The sequence below is a fragment of the Elaeis guineensis genome, chromosome 13 (assembly GCF_000442705.2).
Source record: "Elaeis guineensis isolate ETL-2024a chromosome 13, EG11, whole genome shotgun sequence".
NCBI classification, from domain to species: Eukaryota; Viridiplantae; Streptophyta; class Magnoliopsida; order Arecales; family Arecaceae; genus Elaeis; species Elaeis guineensis.
The window spans coordinates 59,198,858-59,224,571 of NC_026005.2; the positions used below are offsets into that span (position 1 = coordinate 59,198,858).

Genomic DNA, 25,714 nt, shown 5'->3' on the forward strand with positions numbered 1-25,714 from the left:
TAATTTTAATCTGAATTTTACATGCATAAAATATAAAAGCACATAGATTTATTTCATATGCTGAAATTTAAATTATGATCAAATCACATACTTTTTTCGTAATTTTTTTCTTCAAATCTAGATCTGAAAAAGACAAGGCTCTCTATTAGCCACACAAGTGTCCGACCTCTATGAGTATCTACTCAGGATCAGTCTGGAACAGCCTTCTAAGATCTGAATTTTGATTCCCCAAAATTCAGCCCGCTGAATCTGAATGAAGCCTGGATTACAATCAACGTTTGATCTTTCTCCTTGATCTTTATCTTTTCTTCTTCTCTAGCCTTTTTCCTTACCTTGTAGTGCTATGAGAGACCAACAACCAGCAGATGAAGGGCCACCCAACACCTTGGGCATGTGCAACACTTGGGACGTGCATCCCAAGTGGTATGGCATGGGGATGCCTAAGAAGAAGAGAAAGAGGGAGGAAGAGAGGGAATGGGAGGTTCTCTTGGAGTGGAGAGGGGCTGGCTTGGATGATTTTAAGACCTTAGGGGAGGTCCCCTTTTATAGGCACAAAGATTGAATCCTATTCAATCATATAATACAAGTTCTACTTGCATTAGGATTTCTATTAACTTAACTTATTAAACTTACATTAGGAAGCCCATTAGGCGCCAACTATTGGAGCCCTTGCACTCATAATTAAACACCCTTTTCTGCACCCAAGAGACACCTCATATGAAAACCAAAGGCCTTCTAATTAGTGGACATGTCTAAATTGAATAATTCAAAGTGACACCCTATAATAACTATCAAGGAGATTCATAAGAAACTTACACCCTTAATTTATGTGATGCATAACCTTAGACATCCAATAATTGGAGTCTCATGAATCTTATTAATATAGATAATCAGTAGATAATTAAGTTAGAATTAACTTATCAAATAAGTAATCCTAACTGAAAGAAGAATTGGATCCAACCATGTACTAGCAAGGTTACCATAAACCCAATAGATTTCTCTAAATCCAATTGATACTTCATAAGCTCAATTACTAATTTCAGATATGATCCCTTTATTGTGTGACCTCAAGGTTCAATTCTATCTGATAGTGAGATATACAATGATCTATATTATTATATCATTGAAACTCTTTTCAATGGGTTGAAACAATTCCACTCTAACTCAATCAAGGATTATTGATCCAAAACAATCCTAGTGAGCTCTCACAATCCATCAGTGACACCTAGCAGTATATAGTGGCAATCCAGTAGAAGTAAAATAAACCTCTAGATGTAGTTAACATATGATTCAGTCCCTATATCGTGAGTCCCGACTAGATGGCAGATCATGGATAAATCATCAAACTTCAATGTCAGTCATATGATAGATTCGATTAGCTCAAGTTCAGATGTGATGTATATGAAAATTCTTTTCCATCAATCACTCTACTGTGGCCATAGATTCATGGATTTAGCTTCTCAAATCCTATAGGACTACTCCTCTCTATCAAGGTTGATAGATCTTATCTTGATACGCACCTTACTCCAACAGTGGACCAACTATTGTCAATATCTACTATAAGGACTCATTAAGACCTATATTTATGTGTCAATCAAACTCCAACAGTCTCACTGCGAGCAGTAGTACCATCTCATGTCAAAGAACCAGATATACAACTACAACATCGAGACAATCACTGACGATTGAATAAAAATCTAAGTGATCTCTTGTATAGTCACGCTCAGTGCTAATTGTTCTCTATCAACCATCTGCACTCGTTGTCCTGTATCTCTATACAGTAGATTAAAGATCCATCTATCCTGAAAGAAGTAATTTATGTGCCAGTCTATCCGGATCAGTCACTATCCTAATAATGATCCTATGATTGGGAGTCTTTAGGAATTAAATACATGTCTCTAATTCTCAATACCTTGAGAGTATGTATCGAAATTAATTCTATGAATGATTCAAAGACACATTACACTTGAATAAAAAAAAATTTATCTTTTTATTGATCATATCAATATATTAAGTATAAAATTATGTCCTAGAATGATTACAATGTGTTAGCCATATTGGCTTCTAGGACATACATCTAATAGACCCTTCCTAGCTACGACAAATGCATGCATCAATTATAGGACAGGAGTCATGGACGTATTATTTAGGAATAAAAAATTGAGACTGAATGTATTTAGTACATCCTAGGGACCATCAATGGATAGTTGTTTTGAGATAGATACATTCGAAGACATTATAGAGGAAGCAATGTCAATGATTTTTGCACATGATTTTTGAGACACCCACTTGACGTACTTTGGAGTGGATGACTGTGATATGGAGGGGGTAGCAAAGAAGTAAACATTCTAGTTGATGCATCAAATGCTGAAACTACTCTCCTTTGGACAATCTAGTACGAGCCAGTACCTGCATTAGCCAATACACCCACAGCCCTGTCATTAAAATCACCACATGCACTAGAATTAAAGCCACTTTCGATCGCACTCAAGTATATATTCCTAGGATCTAATGACACTCTCTCAGTGATCATTGCATCAGACTTGACCCCGAATCAAGAAGCATAATTGGTTGGTGTTTTGAAGAAAAATAAAGAGGCTATCGGCTGGTCCATTATCGATCTAAAAAGAATTGACCCCTCCATCTATATACACCATATTCATTATGAGATAGATGCCAAACCCCATCGAGACATGCAGAGGAGACTGAATCCAAACATGCAAGAAGTAGTGAAGAAAGATGTGATAAAATGGTTAGATGCTAGAATCATCTACCCTATATCTGATAGTAAATGGGTCAGCCCTATCTAAGTAGTACTTAAGAAATCAAGTATTACTATGGTGGAGAATGAAGAAGGTGAATTGCTTCCCATTTGCACACCATCTGTTGGCGAATGTGCATTGATTATAAAAAACTAAACATTGTAACTAGGAAGGACCATTTTTCATTACCCTTTATAGATCAAATCCTAGAACGACTAGTAGGTCAATATTTTTTTTGTTTTCTAGATATTTATTTGGGGTACAATTAGATACCTGTATTCTCAGATGATCAAGAGAAGACCACTTTCACTTGTCTTTATGGTACTTTCATTTTTTGACGTATGCCATTTGGGCTCTGTAATGCATCCGCTACATTTCAACAATGCATCTTGATCATTTTCTCAGATATGGTGGATAAATATCTCAAAGTATTCATGGATGATTTCTCCATATTTGAAACCACTTTTGAGGATTATCTTCATAACCTCTCCAAAGTCCTTCAGCACTGTACGAAGATAAATTTGGTTTTAAGTTGGGAAAAGAGCCATTTCATGATTCAAAAAGGAATCGTATTGGGATATATTATTTTCAAAAGGAGGATTGAGGTAGACAAAGCCAAAATTGAGGTCATTTCAAAACTACCATCCCTCACTTCGATTTGACAAATATGATCCTTCCTAGGTCACGTTGGATTTTATAGTCGCTTCATCAAAGATTTTAGCAAAATATCGAGATTCTTGTGCAATCTGCTAGCCAAGGACACGTCATTTATCTTTAATGAAGAATATCTACAAGCCTTCCACACATTACGAATAGCCCTGACAATAGCACCCATAATAAAATCCCTTGATTGGTCCTTCCCATTTGAAATCATGTGTGATGCTTTCGATTTCACAATAGGGGCCATCTTAGGTCAAAGAATCAATAAGGAGCCACATGTGATCTATTACACTAGCAAAATTCTATTCGATACCCAATTGAACTACACCACGATAGAAAAGGAGCTACTAGTGATGGTATTCGCCCTTGATAAATTTCGTTCATATCTGTTAGGGTCTAAGGTTCTAGTGTATTCTGATCACATGGCTCTAAAACATCTGCTCTCAAAGAAAGATACTAAATCATAATTGATCAGATGGATCCTTCTACTTCAAAAATTTGATCTAAAAATTTGAGACAAGAAGGGTTTCAAAAATATGGTCGCTAATCATATTTCTAGAATCTTAGTTGATCATATGATGGGTACAAATGAGGTCAAGGAGAAATTTCTTGACGAATATTTTTTTGCAATCTCCTCTGACCAAATCTCATGGTTTGCCCACATCATTAACTATTTGGCAACAGAGCAAGTTCCTCTCTACTGGACAAAATAGGAGAAGGATCGATTTTTCTCATAGGTCAAACATTATTATTGGGAGGAATCTGAATTGTTCAAACATTATCCTAATCAAGTGATTTGATGCTGTGTCCCTGAGAGTGAGTATCAAAGTATATTTACATTTTGCCACTCTCATGAATGCGGAGGACATTTCAGTGGAAAGAGAATGATTGTGAAAGTCTTACAAAGTGAGTTTTATTGACCGACATTGTTTAAAGATGCACATAATTTTGCCTTGAGTGCTTGCGCTATCAGTAGATAGATAACATTTTTAGAAAAAATATAATACCTCTATCCTCCTTTTTAGTTGTGGAAGTTTTTGATATTTGAAAAATCAATTTTATAGGCCCCTTTCTCCATCCTATAGATATGAATACATTTTGGTTGTGGTAGATTACATATCTAAATGGGTTGAGGCTACAGCAATGAGAATAAATAATCACAAGGTGGTAATCAAATTCATCCAACAAAACATCGTAAGTTGATTCAGTTGCCCAAGAGCCATTATTAGTGATGGAGGTGCACACTTTATGAATAGGTATTTTGAAAGCTTAATGAAGAAATATGGAATTACTCACAAAGTTGCCATATCATACCACCCCCAAACTAGTGGTCAAGTAGAAGTCTCCAATCGAGAGATCAAACAAATTCTCAAGAAGATGGTTAGGCCTGATCAAAAGATTGATCTGGACAATTAGACAATACATTATGGGCCTATCGTACTACATATAGGACTCTGATAGGAATGTCTCCTTATCGACTCATTTTTGAAAAAGCTTGCAATCTGCCGGTAGAGCTAGAACACCATGCATTTTGGGCAATAAAGCAATTCAATTTCAACATGAAAAATATGGATAGTAATAGGAGACTACAATTGAACGAATTAGAAAAGCTATGCAATGAAGCATACGAGAGTTCGTGAATTTATAAGGCTCAAACTAAGACTTATCATGATAAATACATTTCATAAAAAATGTTCAAACCTAATCAAAAAGTATGGCTTTATAATTTGAGTTTGCAACTATTTTCTGGAAAAAATTATTCACGTTGGGATGGACCATATGTCATAACTCAGGTGTTCCCTCATGGAGCAATTGAAATAAAAAATTCTAAATAGTGAAACACTTTCAAAGTAAATAGCCAATGATTAAAATATTATATGAATGAAATCAGAGATGGTGAGCAAGTTGACTCAATTGAATTGCAAAATTCAGTCTACAATTGAATTTTGGCTTGATCTGGTTAAAGACCTTAAACTTAGCATTTATTGGGAGGCAACCTAATATTTTATTTTTTAATTATTCAATTTTTTTTTTATTTTATAGGAATCTAATAAGGATAACTAGCTAAGTTGAGGAGAGAAAATCATCAACATCTAATGAGGGCTCTTAAAAAATATGAAATAACCTGCAAACAACAGCAAATCAGGTGGTATCCCTCCTTTTGTATTTTTTTTCTTTTCTTTTATTAGGGATAATGAAAATTAAGTTGGAGGGAGAATAACTAATTTAATTAAATCTTCAAGTATGGTCAGAAATAATTAATTTTATGTATCTGAATTTTATCTCGATTTGAAATTAACTAGGCACCCTAATCATGAGTGATTAATGGTCTAGATAATTTTAGAGATATCGAGAAAAAAATTATTAAGGACATCCAATTAATGAGAGAATTTAGATCAGACTAAATTTTAGAGTGATTCGTAACAACGTATCATTTGGTCGCGAATGGATTTAAGGACTAAACGACAAATCCTCCTTTGTCGAGTCTAAATAGTCCTAAGGACTTCACCACAATACAGAAGTTCATTAGAAGATGAAATAATTTATGATGAAAATATCAAAATAAATTTTATTTATTTATAATTTATATACTAATACAAAAAGGAGCACAACCATCAACAGGCTGACGATTGGCTTTGGGAGACTATTCCCAACACACCATTGGCTCATCCTCTATCTCCACAAGATCGATGCTTGATGTTCTCATGGATGACACTCGGGCAGGGGCAGGAATCCTCGACTGAGTACTCCTCGATTTTTTTTTGATGAAGACTCCTGATTGAGGAACCCATCTTCCTCTTTAGAGCCGACTTGATAGATGAAAGTATCGGCCTCATTGCTAAAAAATCATAAAGAGAGTGGTTAGTTCAAGTTCTGATAAATACCCAAGAAAGTTTTTCAAATTAGAAAAGATGCTGACTGTACCCTGATGTAATGCTAGGCTAATGTCAATGTCCTAAAGATTTTGTTCGGTCAATAGCTCCTTTAGCTCAGGTACCTCGACATCAAACAAACTCTGATAATCTTTCTCATCCTCAGGAAGAATGGACTTATCCTTGTTAGGAGATAAGAGGGGATTGCCCTAGACCAAGCTAAACCCCTAGGGTTGATTTGAAGATACAAAGAAGAAATGACTTTGCTAGCTGTGGACAGAGAAAGGGAGCTCGATGATGAACTTGCACCCCGATCAAGGAAAAAAATACCACCACCCCTTATCATGAGGGTGCTTCTTCAAAGTGAATAATGCTCTAAAGAGCGAACACTTTGGGGAGATACCAAGCCTATTACAAAGAATGAAAAAATAGTAACTATGTGAGTAGAGTTCGAGGTGATCTGAGTCAGGAGGATCTTATAGAAGTTAAATATATTACTAATGAAGGGATGGAGTGAAGTTGAAGACTAACTTGGAGGGACTCCTCGTACAACATGACTCGACCCCTCAAGACATCAGTCATGTGGCCATCCTGGCTCGAAACATCGAGTTGAAAGGTCAAGGAGATAGAAAACTAAGAATGAAACCTTTCCAAATCATCCTCATTAAGACATGACTCCTCGTTACTCAATCCTTAGAAATCCCCAAACCCATGTATGGGGCTACCCATATATCTATTAGAATATGCTACGGTTTCATACGTATAGTTCAAAACTTTTTCTAGACATCTACGCAGCAAAAATAAATAAATAAAAATAATTTTAATTTATTCACGTACTAGATCAGATCTAAAAATTATAGCATGGATCTTGATACGAACATACACCCATGATCTGATATCTAAAACAGAAAAACAAACTATTAGAAAAATAAAATAGAGATCGAAACTCCATACCTCGAATCTTGTGGATATTTCGGGTTTTAATTGTAGCCGCACATACACCCGACCTCTACTGATATCCACACAAAGCTGTCTAATTGGAGTATCGAGATTACCGGTGTGCTAGCACCTTGCAGATCTCGCTCCTCATCCATGGATCTTAATCTCTTCTTCCAGATCTTGAAAAAGTAGATCGCTATACAAACTCTTTCGCGTAGATCCGACGGGATCTGAATTAGATCACCATAAAGAGAAGAAGAACCCTTCTTCTTCTCTTCTTCTCTCTCTTTTCTCTTCTTAGATCTGATCTCTATCAGATCTGGGCATGGACATAAAGGAAGAAAGGAGAAGGAAGTTGGGCATTGGGGTGTGTAAGAAAGAAAGAAGTAGCACCTCACATCCTTTTTCACGTCACAAACTCTTCACACCCCCTTTTTTTTAATTTTTTGTCACACTCCTCATCTTATCCCATGCACACCCTCTCCATCACACCCAAGAGATCTCATCTAAGGCATTGAAACTAAATCAAGAATTGGAAAGGTGTGGAGATAAGGTTGCATTGCAAGAAAGAAATCTCTTCTCACCATAAGCGCATGTCCCACGTTTCCTCAATTTTTTTGTCACACAAACAAAAGCTTTCATACCCCAATCTGAGAGATTTCTATCTTATTTTGAATCAAATTCAAATAAAAAAAAATGTGGATGAAAAAGACTTTCAAATAAGGCGGGGCACCAACTATTGGCGCCCCCTCTCCTTTCATGCATGTGAAGAAAGAAGGATGAGAAAAATAACATCCCACTTCTCTTTTTGGCCTAATTTTTGGAGAGAGAATCTTAAAAAACTTGGGCTCTTTGAGTCATGGTTCATCTGGTTCAAATAGAGCCTTAATCAGATTCAAATCGAGTCCAAAACAAGCCAAATTCGAAAAGACTGTCAAGTCCAATCCAATCAGGCCTGAAATCCAAATCTGATTTGAATAATTGAACCTAATTAACATTAAATTAAATTAAGACTAATTAAATTAAATCTAATTTAAATTATTTAAAACTTAATTTATAATTTAATCAACCTCAAAAAAAATTATAATATTTATAATTAAGTCCCTGCGTTAACAAGTAGCAGCTGTCAAAACTATAACGCTTACAAATTAGCAGTTTCTAAAATTCAAACTATCAATCCAACTGATAATTCAAATATAATCCAAGCTATTAATCAAGTTATGCTCCTTTTGTCTATGACCCCTCAGGTTCTATTCTGTCTGGTAGTGAGACATACCATGAACTCCGTTACAGTATCATCGAAACTCTTTTCGATAGACTGAAACGATTCTAACTCACCTCAACAAAGATCGTTGATCCAAAAACAATCTTAGTAAGTTCTCATGATCCATCAGTGACGTCTAGTAATATATAGTGGCAACCTAGCAGAACAGAAAAGTGAACCCCTAGGTGCAGTTATCGTGTGATACAATCCCTCTATCGAGAGTTCCGACTTGACGGAGGTCATGGAGAACTCGTCAAACTCCATCGTCATCATATGTTAGATTGGTTCGACTCGAGTTTATTTGTGAATTTTTTGAAAGTTTTTTTCTAGTATTCACACTTACTCTGGCCAGAGATTTTCTAAACTCAGTCTTATGAATCGCATAGGATTTTTTTTTTTCTATCAAGATCGATAGATTCCATCTAGGTATATCCTACTCTAAATAGTGAACCTGAACCTATATAGCCAACATACACAGCAAGGATCCATATGGCTAGGGATCAAGGAAACGTACAGTCAAACTATATAGCCTCGCTGTGAATAACCAACACACTACAGGTCAAAGGATCAGTCACATTATTGTAGCATCAAAAAAATCACTGACGAGTGAGTAGACATCCAAGTGATTTCTTGTGTTGGTCACGCTCAGTACAAGTTATTTTCTAACAACCACCTACACTCTCACCTCAATATCTCTACACCGCGGACTTGAGACTCATCTGCCCTAAAGGAAGGTGATCCGTGCACCGATCTTGAATAGATTGATCACTGTCCTCCGTGACGATCCTTTAATCGAGAGTATTTAAAAATTAACCATTAATGACGTATGTCTCAAATTCTCAACACTTTGAGAATATACAAAATCATCTTTATTAATTTTTAGGATAAATCATTGACACATAAACATGATTGGTTATTAAGACTGCCCAACAAGTATAAAATATGTCCTAGAAAAAAGTATGTATCAACCAAGATTGGTTTCTAGGACACACATCTAACAAACTCCCACTTGCACTAAAGCCAATCTTTCATATACCTAAGCCCCATCTTTTGAAGATAGGGTTCAATGTTTAGCTGGCTAAGTAACTTGAGCCTACCACTATCATGTGGAGTCTACTCTCTTCACCTCCATGTATTTCTACTTGTGGTATTCATGTATATCTATTCTATGTGCATGGATTTTTGATGAGACCTTGGCTCCTTAGTAAGGGCTATGGACTATTATCTTTGCAGTACAATATCATAGCATCCAGTGATATGACATCTAAGTCTGCAACTATCATAAGAACCAGAATGTATCTTGCACATTTATAGCATATTCAGCTTCTACTGATTGATTTTTTGGAACCCTTCCAATAAATCAAACCAATATAACTCAAGAATACATGCTGATGTAGACATTCTACTATCAATATTAGTGTATCCTCTCACTCTTAGCTCGAATCCTTCTTCAAAGATGAAAAATAATTTCTTAGTGCTTCTCAAGTACTTAGGGATATTTTCACAGCAATCCAATGCTCCCAACATGGATTCGACTAATATCTGCTCGTGACTTTCATAGCAAGATGTATCAAGTCAAGTACATAGCATGATATACACCTATGTCCAAGAGGATAACAGATCCCTCTTGAAGGTTTCAATACTGAACCCTTTCAGCACCTCTTCTATGTACTTATCTGTAAAAACCAAACATCCTTTTAGGATCTATCTCTATAGACCTTTTATTTTCAGAATATTTGACCTAAATCTTTGAAAAGAAAATTCTATATATAACCACATCATAACTGATGTCAGCATGGGACCCTCCCACTAACCTTCATGTAATAACATAATTTTTCATGTCACATCGTTGTAGGTTTTGGGATCATCCCTATATTCCCAATCTCCTTTGAGAAATACTTTCTCTGAATTCTTAGTAAGAATACCAAGTACCTTTCTAAAGGATAGGAGATCCTACTAGATCTACGAGGTGGAGGAAGTACTACATATACTGGCTCATCTTAAATAGATTGTATAGGTCCTGTGACTCATTGTTCTTAAGGGATTTCTCTTTGATTTCATCCTCCCACTGTTTTCAAGAAAATAGTATGATTACTCACAATCATGTTATGAATCACTAGAAAGAGAAAGTGATATCTCAACCACTTTTTGAGATATCCTATAAACAAGTTCTCACAGACATATCCTCTAACTTGTCCACCATATCATATCTCATATAGTGTAGTGAAACCAACTTTAAAAGAAACTTAATTTAGATTTCAAAAATTAAATCTTGTTCCTAAAAAAATAATAATTGAACTAGTGACATTCATGATGGATTGGACCATATCTCATATAGTGCCATTGCTTCTCACAGATATATCGTTGAGCTGAGGTGTACAAGGAGAATTCCATCATGATACTATGTTATTTTCTTTAGATAATCGATAAATTTTTTATTTGGTATTGCATCCTCGATCCGATCGAAATACCTTTAAAAATTTTTTGATTTATCTTTTTACTTTATATCTGAGTTCTTTGAACCTTTCAAAGTCTTTCAGATTTGTATCTCACATACATATACCTATACCATGACTGTTCATCGGTAAAGGTAATGAAGTAATGATAACCTCCTAGTTTAGCTCATCAAATAGGCCATACACATCATATGTGTACTAGAACAAGTATCTCAGTAGTCCTAATCTTTTAACCCATAAAGGATAGCTTGATCATTAATTCTCAAAGAGATGATTCACAGACTAGATATGATTTAATAGTCAATGAGCTCAAAAACTCATTTTTTTCAGTCGGTAAATCATTTCTTTTCATACATGACCTAGCCAAAAGGATCCATCTATATACTTCATATTATCTGGTTCTGAATCTCTCAAGCCCAATGGCATTCACTGTTTTACTCAAATAATTTTTACAAATGCATCACACTATGCAAATGACAAAAATTAAATCCAAATAGTAATCATCAAAATTAGGTGCTTATAGCCTCAGTGTAACCTTATTGCACAATTGCCGACTCAAAAGAGTCACTTCATCTTTCCTCAGTTCTCTTCCTTCCTTAGACCTTTATTAAAGTGTGTAATATGCACTAAAGTCTAATGAAAAAGAGAAAATAGTAAGATTAATTTTGAGCAATTTGACATACCTTTCGAAGATATGTAAATATTTTTTTTAGGTTCTCCAGGTATGTACCTCTGAACTTTTCAAGATCCCTTAGTTACCAACATATCGATCAATTCAATTAAGGTGCTATAATATTTATTCATATAATAGTTTCATAAACTATCTATGTAAATCAAAAATTATGGGATCAAATCCATTAGCAATTTCTTATGCATGGTCATATCGAGCTTTTCAAACTCTTCAATGTCCTTGATCATCGATCATGGACAAACTATCCAATACGCATCTTATGCATTGTGTGACTCTGATTATCTCACAACTATTGCAGATGAATCAATATGTCATTGACAGTCTACATGTCCTTATGCATCCATTGGATTTCATCAACTATGAAGTCCAATTTATAGCACTTAATCTAATTGTCAATATTCAATTATTTGTCAAGTATAGCTCGTTGACTATGGATTAGACGAGCTGATGACATTGGGTTAACCTGATCAAGAACATGATTTAATTTCTAAAAGCTAAGAACTATTCTTAGATTTTTGAGCCAGAATATATAATTGATTTCAGTTAGGTGGTTAATATCTAGCATTCGAGCTAGAGTGTTGGAAGCTGAAGGATTGATCATAGAAAGTAAAGATTTAATTAGATGATTGTACTTATAATAGTTTGTTCTAGAGACTTTAAAAATAAATAAAAAACTCTCACTAATTTTTTGAGTCTCTCACACTTCTCGGATGGAGAAACAAAAACTCTAATGCGATAGTAGGTTCTAGTGGGTGTTGCGGTCCCATAAATGTACGGCACCTCACCTAACAGTTATTGGTGACACGTATATCAATGTGTGGACAACTCTTTATCCAGATATTTCTCTAAGCATGTTGTAGCGACTTGGTCTCTAAGTCCTATGGCCTCACCTAACAGTTATTGATACATTTCTTAGTTAAGTTCAACCCACCGTTCACCTGTGAGTGCAAAGCCATCATTGGGCCCCTCACCTAACAGTTATTAGGCCTAACCCCATCTTTATCTCGGGGCATCTGATGCCAATAGAGTATTGTGCCTTTTCGATGCAACCAAACAACTGTAACCAGTCGAGAACGATCAACGTCGAAAAAGGCACCCGCATCTCTACAATGGTGGAAAACCAGTAGACTTAATATTCAGTAAGGAGATTTGTGTTCAAATCTCTTCTAATTAGTCACATACATCTAATATAATGACTAATCTAATTTAGATCAGCACATTTCATGTCTGACCAACTTAGTCGGTATGGGTGAACTCAGGTCAACAAGTAACCTAATACAAAACATAATCTCCCAAGATGGTCAGGTAAGTAAAGATGAGTGGGGGTCCTCCCGTTATTTTTTTTAGACACTAATAAATTGGTCAGGCTAGACAACAGAACCAATTAAATAACCACCATCTAATGCTTGCCTTAGACACCAAATTGGTTGATTAAAATTAATTAGGTTAACCTATGGACCCAGGCTCGAACCACTGAGTCAAATTTGGTCTTGATTTAATCAATTCACATCACATGTGAATCAATTTGACCAACTACAACTAAATTCAATTTTGAGCCCCTTTGACCTAATTTCAATCAACTCTTGATTAGGTTCGATCAACTGCTCAAAATCAGAAAGGGTTCTAATCTAATCTAATAATGACCCTAGTTATAGTTTAGTCTCTAAACCTAATTTGTTCAACCCATATCCGAAGCCCATATTTTATGCATTAAAATTTAGATCTTAAATTCATAATTTTAGATCTTATAATTTTAATTCTTAATTCTTAATTAAGTACATTATGTGCATGGATTTGAATTTAGATCTCAAAATATTTTCTAATCTAAACCATTTATATTGTATCTCATACAATATGATTGTTTGCATAGTTGAATCCATTCATCCTGGTACACGAATTGATTTATCATAGTAGTCGGCACACACTAAGACAAATAGAAATTTATAGACCTAGAATGCACAATTGAGTCGGTTCATCAGCAAATGAGCTGACCTACTAGGGTCTTGAGTTGACTCCTACAAAAATGAGTCAACCCACTGAGCACTCGAGTCGACCCAATTGAAATCGAGTCAACTCCACAGGAATACCAGTCATAGTTTCATGCTCTCATGCAAACAAAGCCTAGAGTTTTGGATCTAGAATTTTACAGAAATTAAGTTTTAGATCGGTTGTTAAACAATATATCAAATATAACATTTTACGATCTAAAACACATAAAAATACATGCATAATCTGATTTAAATATATCACACATATAATTTTCTGTTTGCTATTCATCTTCATAGAAAATATCATAGTCGGCACCCCTACACGTCATACGAGAGAACCCATCGAATGGACAAGAGAGAGACTTTAATCCCTTCATCATCTTATGATCGGACGGCCATGGTGACTATCTTAATTCAATTACTAAGCTACTAAGAATTTAATCTAACATATCACATATATAATCAATTAAAAATTAAATCTAATTATCTTTCATATATCAAATATATGAACAATAATATCGAATCTATGCATATAATAAAAATTTTAGCAACCATACTAGATCCAAATTACACCCTAATTAAAATATTCAGATCTAAAACTAATTTTAGATCTGAATAATTCATGATTTATTTTAGATTTGAAATAATTTTAGATCTAAAATAATTCTGTAACCATATTACAGCAAGCATAAAAATCAGATCTAACTTTAATTAATGTTCTACATCGTTCTAGGACAACCGTTCAGCATAACAGGGGTTATGCCTGGGCAACCTTATTTCAGAATGATGTGATCATCTTATTAATCTTCAGATCTAATTTCTATAAATCAGATATCAGATCTGAGGGGGTTTCATATTCATATCAGAATCTATGCTCTGATACCACTGTTAGAATACGCTATGGTTTCGTACATATAGTTCAAAATTTTTTCTAAACATCTACACAGCAAAAATAAATAAATAAAAATAATTTTAATTTATTCACATATCAGATCAGATCTGAAAATTATAGCATGGATCTTGATACGAACATGTACCCACGATCTGATATCTGAAATAAAAAATAAACTGTTAGAAAAATAAAATAGAGATCGAAACTCCATACCTCAGATCCTGCGGATGTCTCAGGTTCTAATTGTAGCCACACACGTGCCCGACCTCTGCTAGTATCCACATGGAGCCATCTGATCGGAGTACCGAGATCATTGGTGTGCTAGCATCTTGCAGATCTCGCTCCTCATCCATGGGTCTTGATCTCTTCTTTCAGATCTTGAAGAAGCAGATCGCTGTGTGAATTTTTTCGCGTAGATCCGACGGAATCTAAACCAGATCACCATAAAGAGAAGAAGAACCCTTCTTCTTCTTTTCTTCTCTCTCTTTTCTCTTCTTAGATCTGATCTCTAGCAGATCTGGGTGTGGACATGAAGGAAGAAAGGAGAAGGAAGTTGGGTGTTGGGGTGTGTAAGAAAGAAAGAAGTAGAGCCTCACATCGTTTTTCACATCACAAACTCTTCACGCCCCCTTCATTTTAATTTTTTATCACACTCCTCATCTTATCCCATGCACACCCTCTCCATCACACCCAAGAGATCTCATCTAAGGCATTCAAATTAAATCAAGAATTAGAAAGGTGTGGAGATAAGGTTGCATTGCAAGAAAAAAATCTCTTCTCACCATAAGCGCATGTCCCACCTTTCTTCAATTTTTTTGTCACACAAAAAAAAGCTTCTATACCTAATCTAATAGATTTCTATCTTATTTTGAATTAAATTCAAATAAAAAAAATTGGCTAAAAAAGACTTCCAGATAAGGTGGGGCGCCAACTATTGGCGCCCCCTCTCCTCTCACGCACATGAAGAAAGAAGGATGAGAAAAATAATATCCTACTTCTCCTTTTGGTATAATTTTTGGATAGAGAGTCCTAGAGAACTTGGGGTCTCTGAGTCATGGTTCATCTGGTTCAAATAGAGCCTCAATCAGGTTCAAATCGAGTCTAAAACGAGCGGAATTCGAAAAGATTGTCAAGCCTGATCCAATCAGGCCTAAAATTCAAATCTGATTTGGATAATTGAACCTAATTAATATTAAATTAAAATAAATTTAATTAAATTAAATTTGATTTAAATTAATTAAAATTTAATTTATAATTTAATCAGTCTCAAAAAAAATTACAACATTTGTAATTAAGTCCCTGCGCTAACAAGTAGCAGCTACCAAAACTGTAATGCTTACAAATTAGCAGTTTCTAAAATTCAAGCTATCAATCCAACTGATAATTCAAATATAATCCAAGCCATTGATCAGGTCATGCTCTTTTTGTGTGTGACCCCTCAGATTCTATTCTGTCTGGTAGTGAGACATATCGTGATCTCCATCACAGTATCATCGAAACTCTTTTCGATGAACTGAAATGATTCCAACTCACCTCAACAAAGATTGTTGATCCAAAAATGATCTTAGTGAGTTCTCACGATCCACCAGTGACGTCTAGCAACATGTAGTGGCAACCCAGCAGAATAAAAAAATAAATTTCTAGGTGCAGTTATCATGTGATACAATCTCTCTATCGAGAGTCCCGACGGAGGTCATAGAGAACTCGTCAAACTCCATCGTCAATCATATGCTAGATTGGTTCGACTCAAGTTTATTTGTGAATCTCATGAAAACTCTTTTTCAGTATTCATACTTACTTTAGGTAGAGATTTTCTGAACTCAGTCTTACGAATCACATTGAATTTCTCCTTTTCTATCAAAGTTGATAGATTCCATCTAGGTGTATCCTACTCCAAACAGTAAACTTGAACCTACATAGCCAACATACACAGCAAGGACCCATATGGCTAGGGACCAAAGGAACATGCAGTTAAACTATATAGCCTCACTGCGAATAGCCAATACACCGCAGGTCAAAGGATCAGTCACACCACTACAGCATCGAAAAAATCACTGACGAGTGAGTAGATATCCAAGCGGTTTCTCATGTTGATCACGCTCAGAGCAAGTTGTTCTCTAACAACCACCTGCACTCTCATCTCAATATCTCTACACCGCAGACTCGAGACTCATCTGTCCTAAAGGAAGATGATCCGTGCATCGATTTTGAATAGATTGATCACTATCCTCCGTGACGATCCTTCGATCAGAAGCATTTAAAAATTAATCACTAATGATGTATATTTCAAATTTTTAACACTTTGAGAATATACAAAATCATCTTTGTTAATTTTTAGGATAAATTATGAACACATAAATATGATTGGTTATTAAGACTGCCCAACAAGTATAAAATATGTCCTAGAGAAAAGTATGTATCAGCCAAGATTGGCTTCTAAGGCACACATCCAACAATATCATGGTCTAGGGGATCGGTGTCCAGACGAAGAGCCGACCTTGATGGTGGTCTGAGAGGCGCATTCAAGCATAGTATGGAAAGTTGGAGACTGAGAACCCTAGCTGCCATGAAGACTTTCACCCTAGACCTCATCACTATTAGAAGACATGGAGAGGAAGAAGCTACTGGATGTAAGAAAAAAACTGAAGAGATGAGAACAGGAAAGGAGAAACTGAACCAAGAAAAAGGAAAAGGATGTGAGTGGAAGTTGATAGAGATGCAAGAAAAATAAAATTGAAAGGAAAGACCAATTGAAGATGGTAGTGTGAAGGTCACCAATGCTGAGAAAGACAGCAATGACAAAAGGCCCTCCTTCGATCAACTGCAATGACAGAGAGAGAAAACTAGTGCAGAAAACAAGGATATGATGGTAGGAGCAAAATAGAAGGAGAGCGAAGGAGGAAGACCTATTTACACCACCCGTTGATGGCTGAGATTGAAGCCTTGCACTATTAGATTTCGATGCATGGCACCCATCAAAACCATAGAATCATACAAGTCTTCATTGCACCACCTCCAATTGAGCCACGTAGGGTAATCCGTGGGGTGTGACACGGGACCTACGTCGTACGTCACGTGGTGGATCCTGATGAGCCTAAAAATAATTTTTGGATCTCCTTTTTTTTTTTATTATGGTGGCACACCTCGAGCCATCCATCCCTCATAAATGTGACAAGATTCATGAAGTGATACATTAATTCCGTCTTGAGATTTTCTCCACCAAATAATGACAATTAAATTCTCGGAGAGAAGGTCGAATTGGTGATTGAAGACTAGTATGGTGATCGGCTACTTTCTTCGTCGGAAGCAACAAATCACTTCAGACTTGGAAGTGAGGAGGTAAGTGTTATGGAGTTATTCGCTTGACTTGACATCTTCTCCTTGGATTACAGTCAAGCACTCACCAATGGTCCATTATCAGATACCAAAGGAAGACTCGAGGAACCAAGATGAAGCAGCTGTATATCACTGGCTTCTATCCGACCTCCTAATTGGACACCTACCGACCCCGAGATTGGGATCCTACCGATGATGATGAACGTAGCTCGGCAACTTGCATGGGTACTAATTTTAGGTGGAACCTCATGTCAGCACAGATCTTGGGAAATTGGACTATTCAACCATGTAGGAGATTCTTGGAATCTCCCAATAAAATATGAATACAATCTACGACTAACATCTATGACTAACAACTCTGGTACACTAGTTAGTGGGTGGATTCTCAGTCCTAACAGTCCATCAGATTGAGGTCTAGCAGTTTAGAAAATTAAGACTGAATGGCCTACCAAGTTTCGATATGACAACATACAGCTCCACCTCTACATAAAGAGGTAACAAAGTGACCCTCAGATAAGCTCAATTCTAGAGAACGTCTGGTGTGCTCTCACTCTTTCTCTCTCTCTTTCATGCTCTCTTTTCTCTATAGTTCTCAAGCTTTGATTGACTTAAGCAGGAGGATTCTCCATCAGAGAAATTTCGACGAGAGCATACTTCTCTCGTAGGTTACCTCTTTGGCATCTTGATACCCAAACGGCATCCGTCCTTAGCCACATCAGCATCGAATTGAAGTCTTACAATAATAGATATAATATAATATTATGGTTAGGGGTATTTTTGAAATAAATTTAAAAATTATTTAATGGATGATAGGAAAATGATTGCTTTCCAGGTGGGTAAGACTTTTCCTATTTTATAAGAAAATGTAATATATGAAAAAATAACTATCTACCTAAAAAAAATAAAAATATGAATAAATTTGTTAATAAAAAGTTAAATAACTTTTTTATAATATTTATTTATTAAAGAATAAGCCGTAAAACTAAGATGATCTTATCGACAGTTGTTAAGCTTAACTGCTGGAACTTTCCTCTCGACGTGAGAGATTTCAGTTTCAAACCTTAAAGAAGGCGAATAACCGTCACATCCTTTGTGTGTGAGAGAGAGAGAGAGGGGGGAGGGGGTAGGAATGACAATGGGTAGGATATAGTTCGGGTATTATACTATCCATCTCTAAATTTGAACTTAATACTCTATATCCAAACCTTATCCGATACTCAATCCGATAAGAAAAGAGATATCTATCCCATACCCAATGGGTTCGGAGATACCAATGGATAACCCATTTCTCCATACCCAACCCATATCCGCTCCATACCTATCTCATACTAAAAAAAAATAAACAATCAAAATAATTTTATGCATATTATCAATCAAAATAAAATTATCAATTCAACATAGAATATAATTTATAAGTCCAGATTTATAGAAATCAAACATAGAAATAGAATTACAATTCAACATAGAACATATAAATAATCAAAATAATTTTATGTATATTATCAACTAAAATAGAATTACCAAAATAGAATTATAAACATATATATTCGGATATGAATTCGAATATTATCCATATCCGTAAGTTCGGGTCAGATTCGGATTTGGGTAGAAAATAGTACTACCCATATCCTATCCATACTCATACTACAGTTTTCGGATTTTACTCAAATTCGAATCCAAATCTGGTCAAACTATATTTTTTGAGTTTGATCAGATTTGAATAAGATGCATATCTATTGAGTCGGATCGATTTTATCATCTTTAAGAAAGGATTGATATAGTCACGTCACTCCTTTGCTACTTGAGCTACAAAAATAATTGTAAACATGTTTCTTTGAATATCCTTTTAGCCGTAAATTTTTCTTGCATCCCAGTCTCTAACTAATTTTCCTTTTTGTGATTTTGCACGTGAAGTTGTACTGCCTCAACTAGACTTGATGGGATGTGATTGTATTACAGTTAAATCTTTAAAACAGACTCTCTGTTTTTCCATTTGAGCCCTTCTGATGCAGATTTTTTTTATTTTTTGCCCCCCAAAGAGATCAGCATTCACAACTTTCCATTTATTAAACCTTCATATAAGTAGTGCGGTCCCTACCTCAGATTGCCACCAACTCCATTTGCTGCTCGTCCAGTATACATCTTTAGTAAAACAATTGCCTTATACAGTAACTACATATATAATATTTGATTTGTTTGGATAATTGCTCGATTAGTTATGTACTCCACCTTGCACCTAAGATATATCATCTGAAGGTATCCTCTATAATCTGTAGTTTATTTTATCTTTATGATAAACCTCTTTTAGTTTATTAATGCATTGTTATCATCTTTCTTAATCCATAATGATACTTATTATATTGAATGATGGGTTTGTGTTTCTTTTCCCAGATTTCTGCATCTATCAATATGGCAGAGAGAAAAACAGTTCCAAAACTTACAGCTGAGAGCACATGGAAGTATGAGATCTGATTATAGAGTTTTTACAAAAAATTCTTTGATAGATGGATAGAGATGATTGTAATTTTATAATATTTGGTTTCCCATTGGTTTAAATTTCTATCAAATAATCGATTTGTTTTCTGTCAGATACTGACAATTAAGGTTTGGACACGAAACTGATGTCTTGGTCAAGCAAATTACTTTGGTGATTGAGATCTGAAATGCGTTGGGATCATACCTTTCGTGCAAAGTATTGGATCGCATCTTACATGGTCTTTTTTTTATGACATCAAGTATTGGATCGTATCTTGTATGGATTTCAAAATATTTCAATCCTTTTCTTTTATTTGCTTGCATAGATTTCGAAACAGACATTATGTGATCCATTAACAGTTGACATCAAGAAAGACGAAGAATTATTCTTTCATGTGAAATATACAAATGGGACCCAATTTAAAATATGGATTTCTCATGCCTGCATTTAACAATTCCTATTTTTCATGTTAAATAATGACTCAACTTTGTGTAGCCCAAAAATGCAAAAACATGAGAACTTAATAGCGGTTCTTTGTTTGGCTGCCATTTATGCTTAATCTACATGTACTTATTCTTGGGGAATCATAATGGGAGAAATCCCAGCCAAAATCCTGGTGAACGTGGGACATAAACACTTCTTTAGTTCCAATCCCCAAATTAAGATTGCTGACTGCACTGCTCTAGTTTCCTCCAGAGTTATTCTATGTTCAGTCCATGGAAATAGTTAACCTGGCATTCTTCACACAGTTAGACCTGTTTCCCTGCACAGCTTTTCTTTTTTTAATCTTTTATTATTTTTTATTTTCATATATTTACAAACTCTGTTTATGAAGATGACCACTAAAGGGGCAGTCCCACGGTGCCACCCCCACCATCCTGTTCTACAATCTGTAACAGCTCAAAAGGCACACCATGTTTATAATACAAGCACACATTGTCCTCACATCTTTCGGTAGTCAATTTGTAGCTTGATTTCCTTCTCCCTTAATGCAGGAAACTCTTGGTTGCTCCAGTTGAATGACTCAATCTACTGCTTTTCTCTTTGAATGGGGTCTAAGTTGAGTAATCCACTAGAATTTGTCACTGATGATGCCCAAAACTACTTAAGAGAATAGTTCAGCCCAAATAGTGCAGTAGCCATGGCTTAATGCCTATTTTAGATGATTTTGAATAACACCACCATTTTTCTTCTGGACAGATTAAGCAAATGAGCTGATGTACCTGCCCTTACAAAAGAGGCATCAGGATTAATCTTAATTCTATACCACGCAAGACGACCTTTTTGCATTTTGACAGATAAAGCTCGAACGAGCGTAATCTCAATCCTATTCAAAGGAGCTGGTAGTTAACTAGCCATGACACTAGTCTCCTGGTGGTTGTAATTGTGTAAAAGGAGCAGCTCGGCAACCATACTATGGCGCACTATTTCTATACATACTCTCTGTTTTGTACAGACCTGTGAATAGATCAGGGATTAATCATTAAATGACTATCAAAACCAAAGACTTCATATAAATTTTTCCGACATTAAGTATAAAATGGCAGCCCATCTAGTTGGTTGGACTGTTGGGTTCTGCTCATGTGGAGGCTCAATAAATGGTGGGCTATGTGTGGGTTAAAAGAGAGAGCGCCCTCTCTCTCTCTCTCTCTCTCTCTCTCCTATTCACACACGTAGACAAGCGAGCGCTGCCCAAGAGAAAAGAAAAAAGAAATTTTCGTTGGCTGCGACCTCTTGGCTCCGATCAGATTGGTGATTCAACACCAATTGACCTGAAATTTTGCAGATCTGTTTCCTGCATATGGTTCTCCACATCCAACGGTTTGATTGTTATCGAATAAATTCTAACCTAGATTTTTATTTGATACTAGATTGTGAGATTTTTCGGGGTTGCTGTTTTCTATGGATTTGGTGATTAGTAGTCTATGTGATCTTTGGAGTTTTCAGAAGAACTGTGTATCTTCCTAATTATAGTAGAAGTTTTTCTCCCTAGCTTGGTCTTGTGATTTTTCTCATTTTCGAGTTTTTCACGTAAAATTTCTGGTGTTCTCTTGTGTGGTTTGATTTATCTTTGTTATTGGTGCTGGTTATTATTGATTGCTTGTGATAATTGTAGAGAAATCATTTAATGTCACAAAAAGGAAAAAATTAGTTTGCTTGTATTTTTCCTAACAAACTGATATCAGAGCTAGGTTCGGCTATAATGATCTTGTATGATTAGATGGAGGACAGTGGCACAAGGTTCACGTTGAAATTAATCCAGTCGAACTATTCGATCTGGAAGCCAATTAGGATGAAGGATTATTTATATTACAGAGATCTGCATGAGCCCATCGAAGGAGATAGTGCGAAACCAGAAGGTAAGTCAGAGAAAGAGTGACAGATTATGCATAGGAAAATTGTTAGATTGATCAGGCAGTAGATTGACAATAGTATATTCCATCATTTTGCCACAGACACCAATGCTAACTCGCTTTGGATAAAACTAAAAGAGTTGTATAAGAGAAAGAGCCCACAGAATAAGATATTTTTGATGAAAAAGCTAGTCAACTTAAAGTACAAGGAAGGCCGTTCAGTGACTGAACATCTCAGTGAGTTTCTTGACTTGATGAATCAATTGACTAGTGTTAAAATAACCTTTGATGATGAAGTACAAGCATTGCTTCTACTCTCCTTACCTGACAGTTGGGAGATACTTGTTGTATCACTTAGCAACTCTGCCCTTAAAGGTGTTTTGACATTGAATATGGTGAAGGATAGCATGTATAATGAAGAAACAAGGTGCAGAGAGCAAGGAATCTTCAGCCAATCTGAGGTACTTATTACAGAGAGGCAAGGGAGGAGTAACAGTAAGGCTTCTCAGCACCATAACAATAGTAGAGGGAGATCACAAGGAAGGAAGAACATCAAGTGCTTTCATTGTGGCAAAACAGGGTACTACAAGAATGAATGCAGAAAACTCAAAAAAAAAAAGATCAAGAGAAAGAGGTGAAGATAAAGATGATAAAGATAAGGATACAGCAGTGCCAGCTTCAGATAGTGATGTGTTCATTATCTGTGATGATAGATATGTCAACCTCACATTTCAGGGCTCTACTTGGAAGTTGATTCAGCTGTTTCATATCATGTCACATCACGACATGATTTTTTCACATCCTATATGAAAGGTGACTATGGCCAAGTGAGAATGAGAAATAATGGTATCTCCAAGATTATAGGCATGGGAGTGTGTTAATAGAGACCAGCATAGGAGGCAAGCTACTGTCGAAGAATATTAGATATGTTCTAGAAATTCACCTCAACTTGATTTCTACATATTGGCTTGATGATGAAGGTTACTATAGTATCTTTAATGAAGGGACATGGAAGTTCACTGGAGGATCATTGATAAAAGCCAGAGGTAAGAAGTTGGACACTCTCTACAAGATAGAAGTCGGGATATGTAGAGGAGAAGTGAATGCTCTTGAAGACTCCTCCATTGAGCTGTGGACTCCTCCATTGAGCTGTGGCACAAGAGGCTTAGTCACATGAGCAAGAAAGACCTAGAACTCCATGTAAAGGAGCAAATCCTGTCAGATTTGAAAGGTACTGATCTACCACCATGTACTCATTGTTTGGTTGGCAAACAATATAGGCATGCATTTCATAGATTACATCCTCATAGATGTCAGAGTATTTTTGATTTGGTTCATACTAATGTCTGTTCTATGAAGGCTAAAAATCTTGGTGGTGCTACTTATTTTGTTACCTGTATTAATGACCACTCTAGAAAGATTTGGATATATCCTTTGAGATCTAAAGATCAGATGATAGATATATTTAAGCATTTTCATGCAAGTATTGAAAGAGGGATAGGAAAATAGCTGAAGCATATTCATACTGATGATGGCGAATATAGAGATCCTTTTGAGAAGTATTGTAAAGATCTTGGTATTAAGTTTGAGAAGACCATTTTAAAGACACTTCAGCACAATGGGGTGGCTAAAAAGATGAATAGAACAATTGAGGAAAAGATATGATATATGCTTTCACATGCTAAGCTGCCTAACTAATTTTGGGATGAGGCAATGAGGATTGCAGTCGATTCAATTAACCTTTCTCCTTCAGCCCCATTGGATGGTAATATACCAGATAGAGTGTGGATAGAGAAAGATGTTTCCTATAGATATTTGAGAGTGTTTGGTTGCCAGGCAATTTGTTCATATTTTTAAAGATGAGAGGTCCAAGCTTGATAGCAAGACAAGACAGTGTATCTTCTTAGGTTATGGACAAAGAATTTGGCTATAGATTATGGGATCCAATTGATAAGAAGATGATCAGAAACAGAGATGTTGTATTCATAGAAGATCAAACTATTGAAGATATTGAACAGACCAAGAAAAGACAGTCGTTCAGAGATGATCTCGATGACACAGATATAGTCCCTTCACCTGCAGATAACAAAAGAGAGATACATGGAGATCACCATGAGCTAGTAGATGCTAGATTCCTATTGATGTTATACCTACATGTTGGGTTTCGATCACGCAGTGGAATATAGATTTCAAAAATTTTTAACATGCATAAAAAGAGTTTTAACACTTAAAACCAACATACCAAAACTCAAGCCCTAGAATCACCTTGTAGACTTCAATCAAACCATTCAAATATGCAATAGGATAGAAATTATAATTCTTAAAGAATATGATCAGATGATAAAATGATCTCTATAAGGCTTCAAAGTAGAAGCCCTCCAATGGTAATCCATACAGAAGATGATCAAGATCCTTTCCAACTAAAATAATACTGCAACCTTTCTTCACAAGAATGCTGCCGATGTCCTTCTCCAAAAATGAATCACACCACTACTTATTTGCCTTTGATTCCTCCACTGGGACCATGTCAAGAACCTCTTCTCAATAGATCTCATCACCTAGAGTTTGGTTTTGTACTCCAACACAGAAAAATCAAATCCTAGGTCAAGCAGCCCTCACTTGCCTTTTTCTCTCTTCTTCTCTCTCTTTCTATTTTTTCCCTCTCTTCATTTTCTTAATTTTTTTCAAAATTTTTTTGCTTAATCCTCACTTATCTCATACCCAAATGTCAAGATATCTCCTCCAAAATCAGTAGGGGATGTCCCCTATAAATAGGAAATGAAGAGGTGAATGGGTCTCCCAAGGGGCGCCAACACTTGGTGCTCCACGTTCTCACATGAGAAAATGAATCCTCATGAAAGAATAAATGGTGTGGAGTTCCAAAGGTAGAAAAAATTCTTCCTCTTCCACATCCATAAATATCACATATTAATGGTGTGTGAAAGAAATAAATAGAGTGGGAAATAAAGAGATGTATTAAAAGAAAGACTCTTCTTTTATCACACCCATAAATTTTGGCATTG

General features: G+C 35.8%; 1 protein-coding gene across 1 annotated transcript in view; it reads left to right on the forward strand.

Annotated features, from left to right (window-relative positions):
- LOC105060974 (outer envelope pore protein 24B, chloroplastic) overlaps positions 1-20,612 on the forward strand; it is a 37,540-nt gene extending 16,928 nt beyond the window's left edge. Inside the window, exon 3 of the mRNA XM_010944883.3 lies at positions 20,253-20,612. Coding sequence (XP_010943185.1) covers positions 20,253-20,333 — 81 coding nt within the window. The 3' untranslated portion in view covers positions 20,334-20,612. The remainder of the gene's footprint in view (positions 1-20,252) is intronic.
- Positions 20,613-25,714: the final 5,102 nt, after the last annotated feature.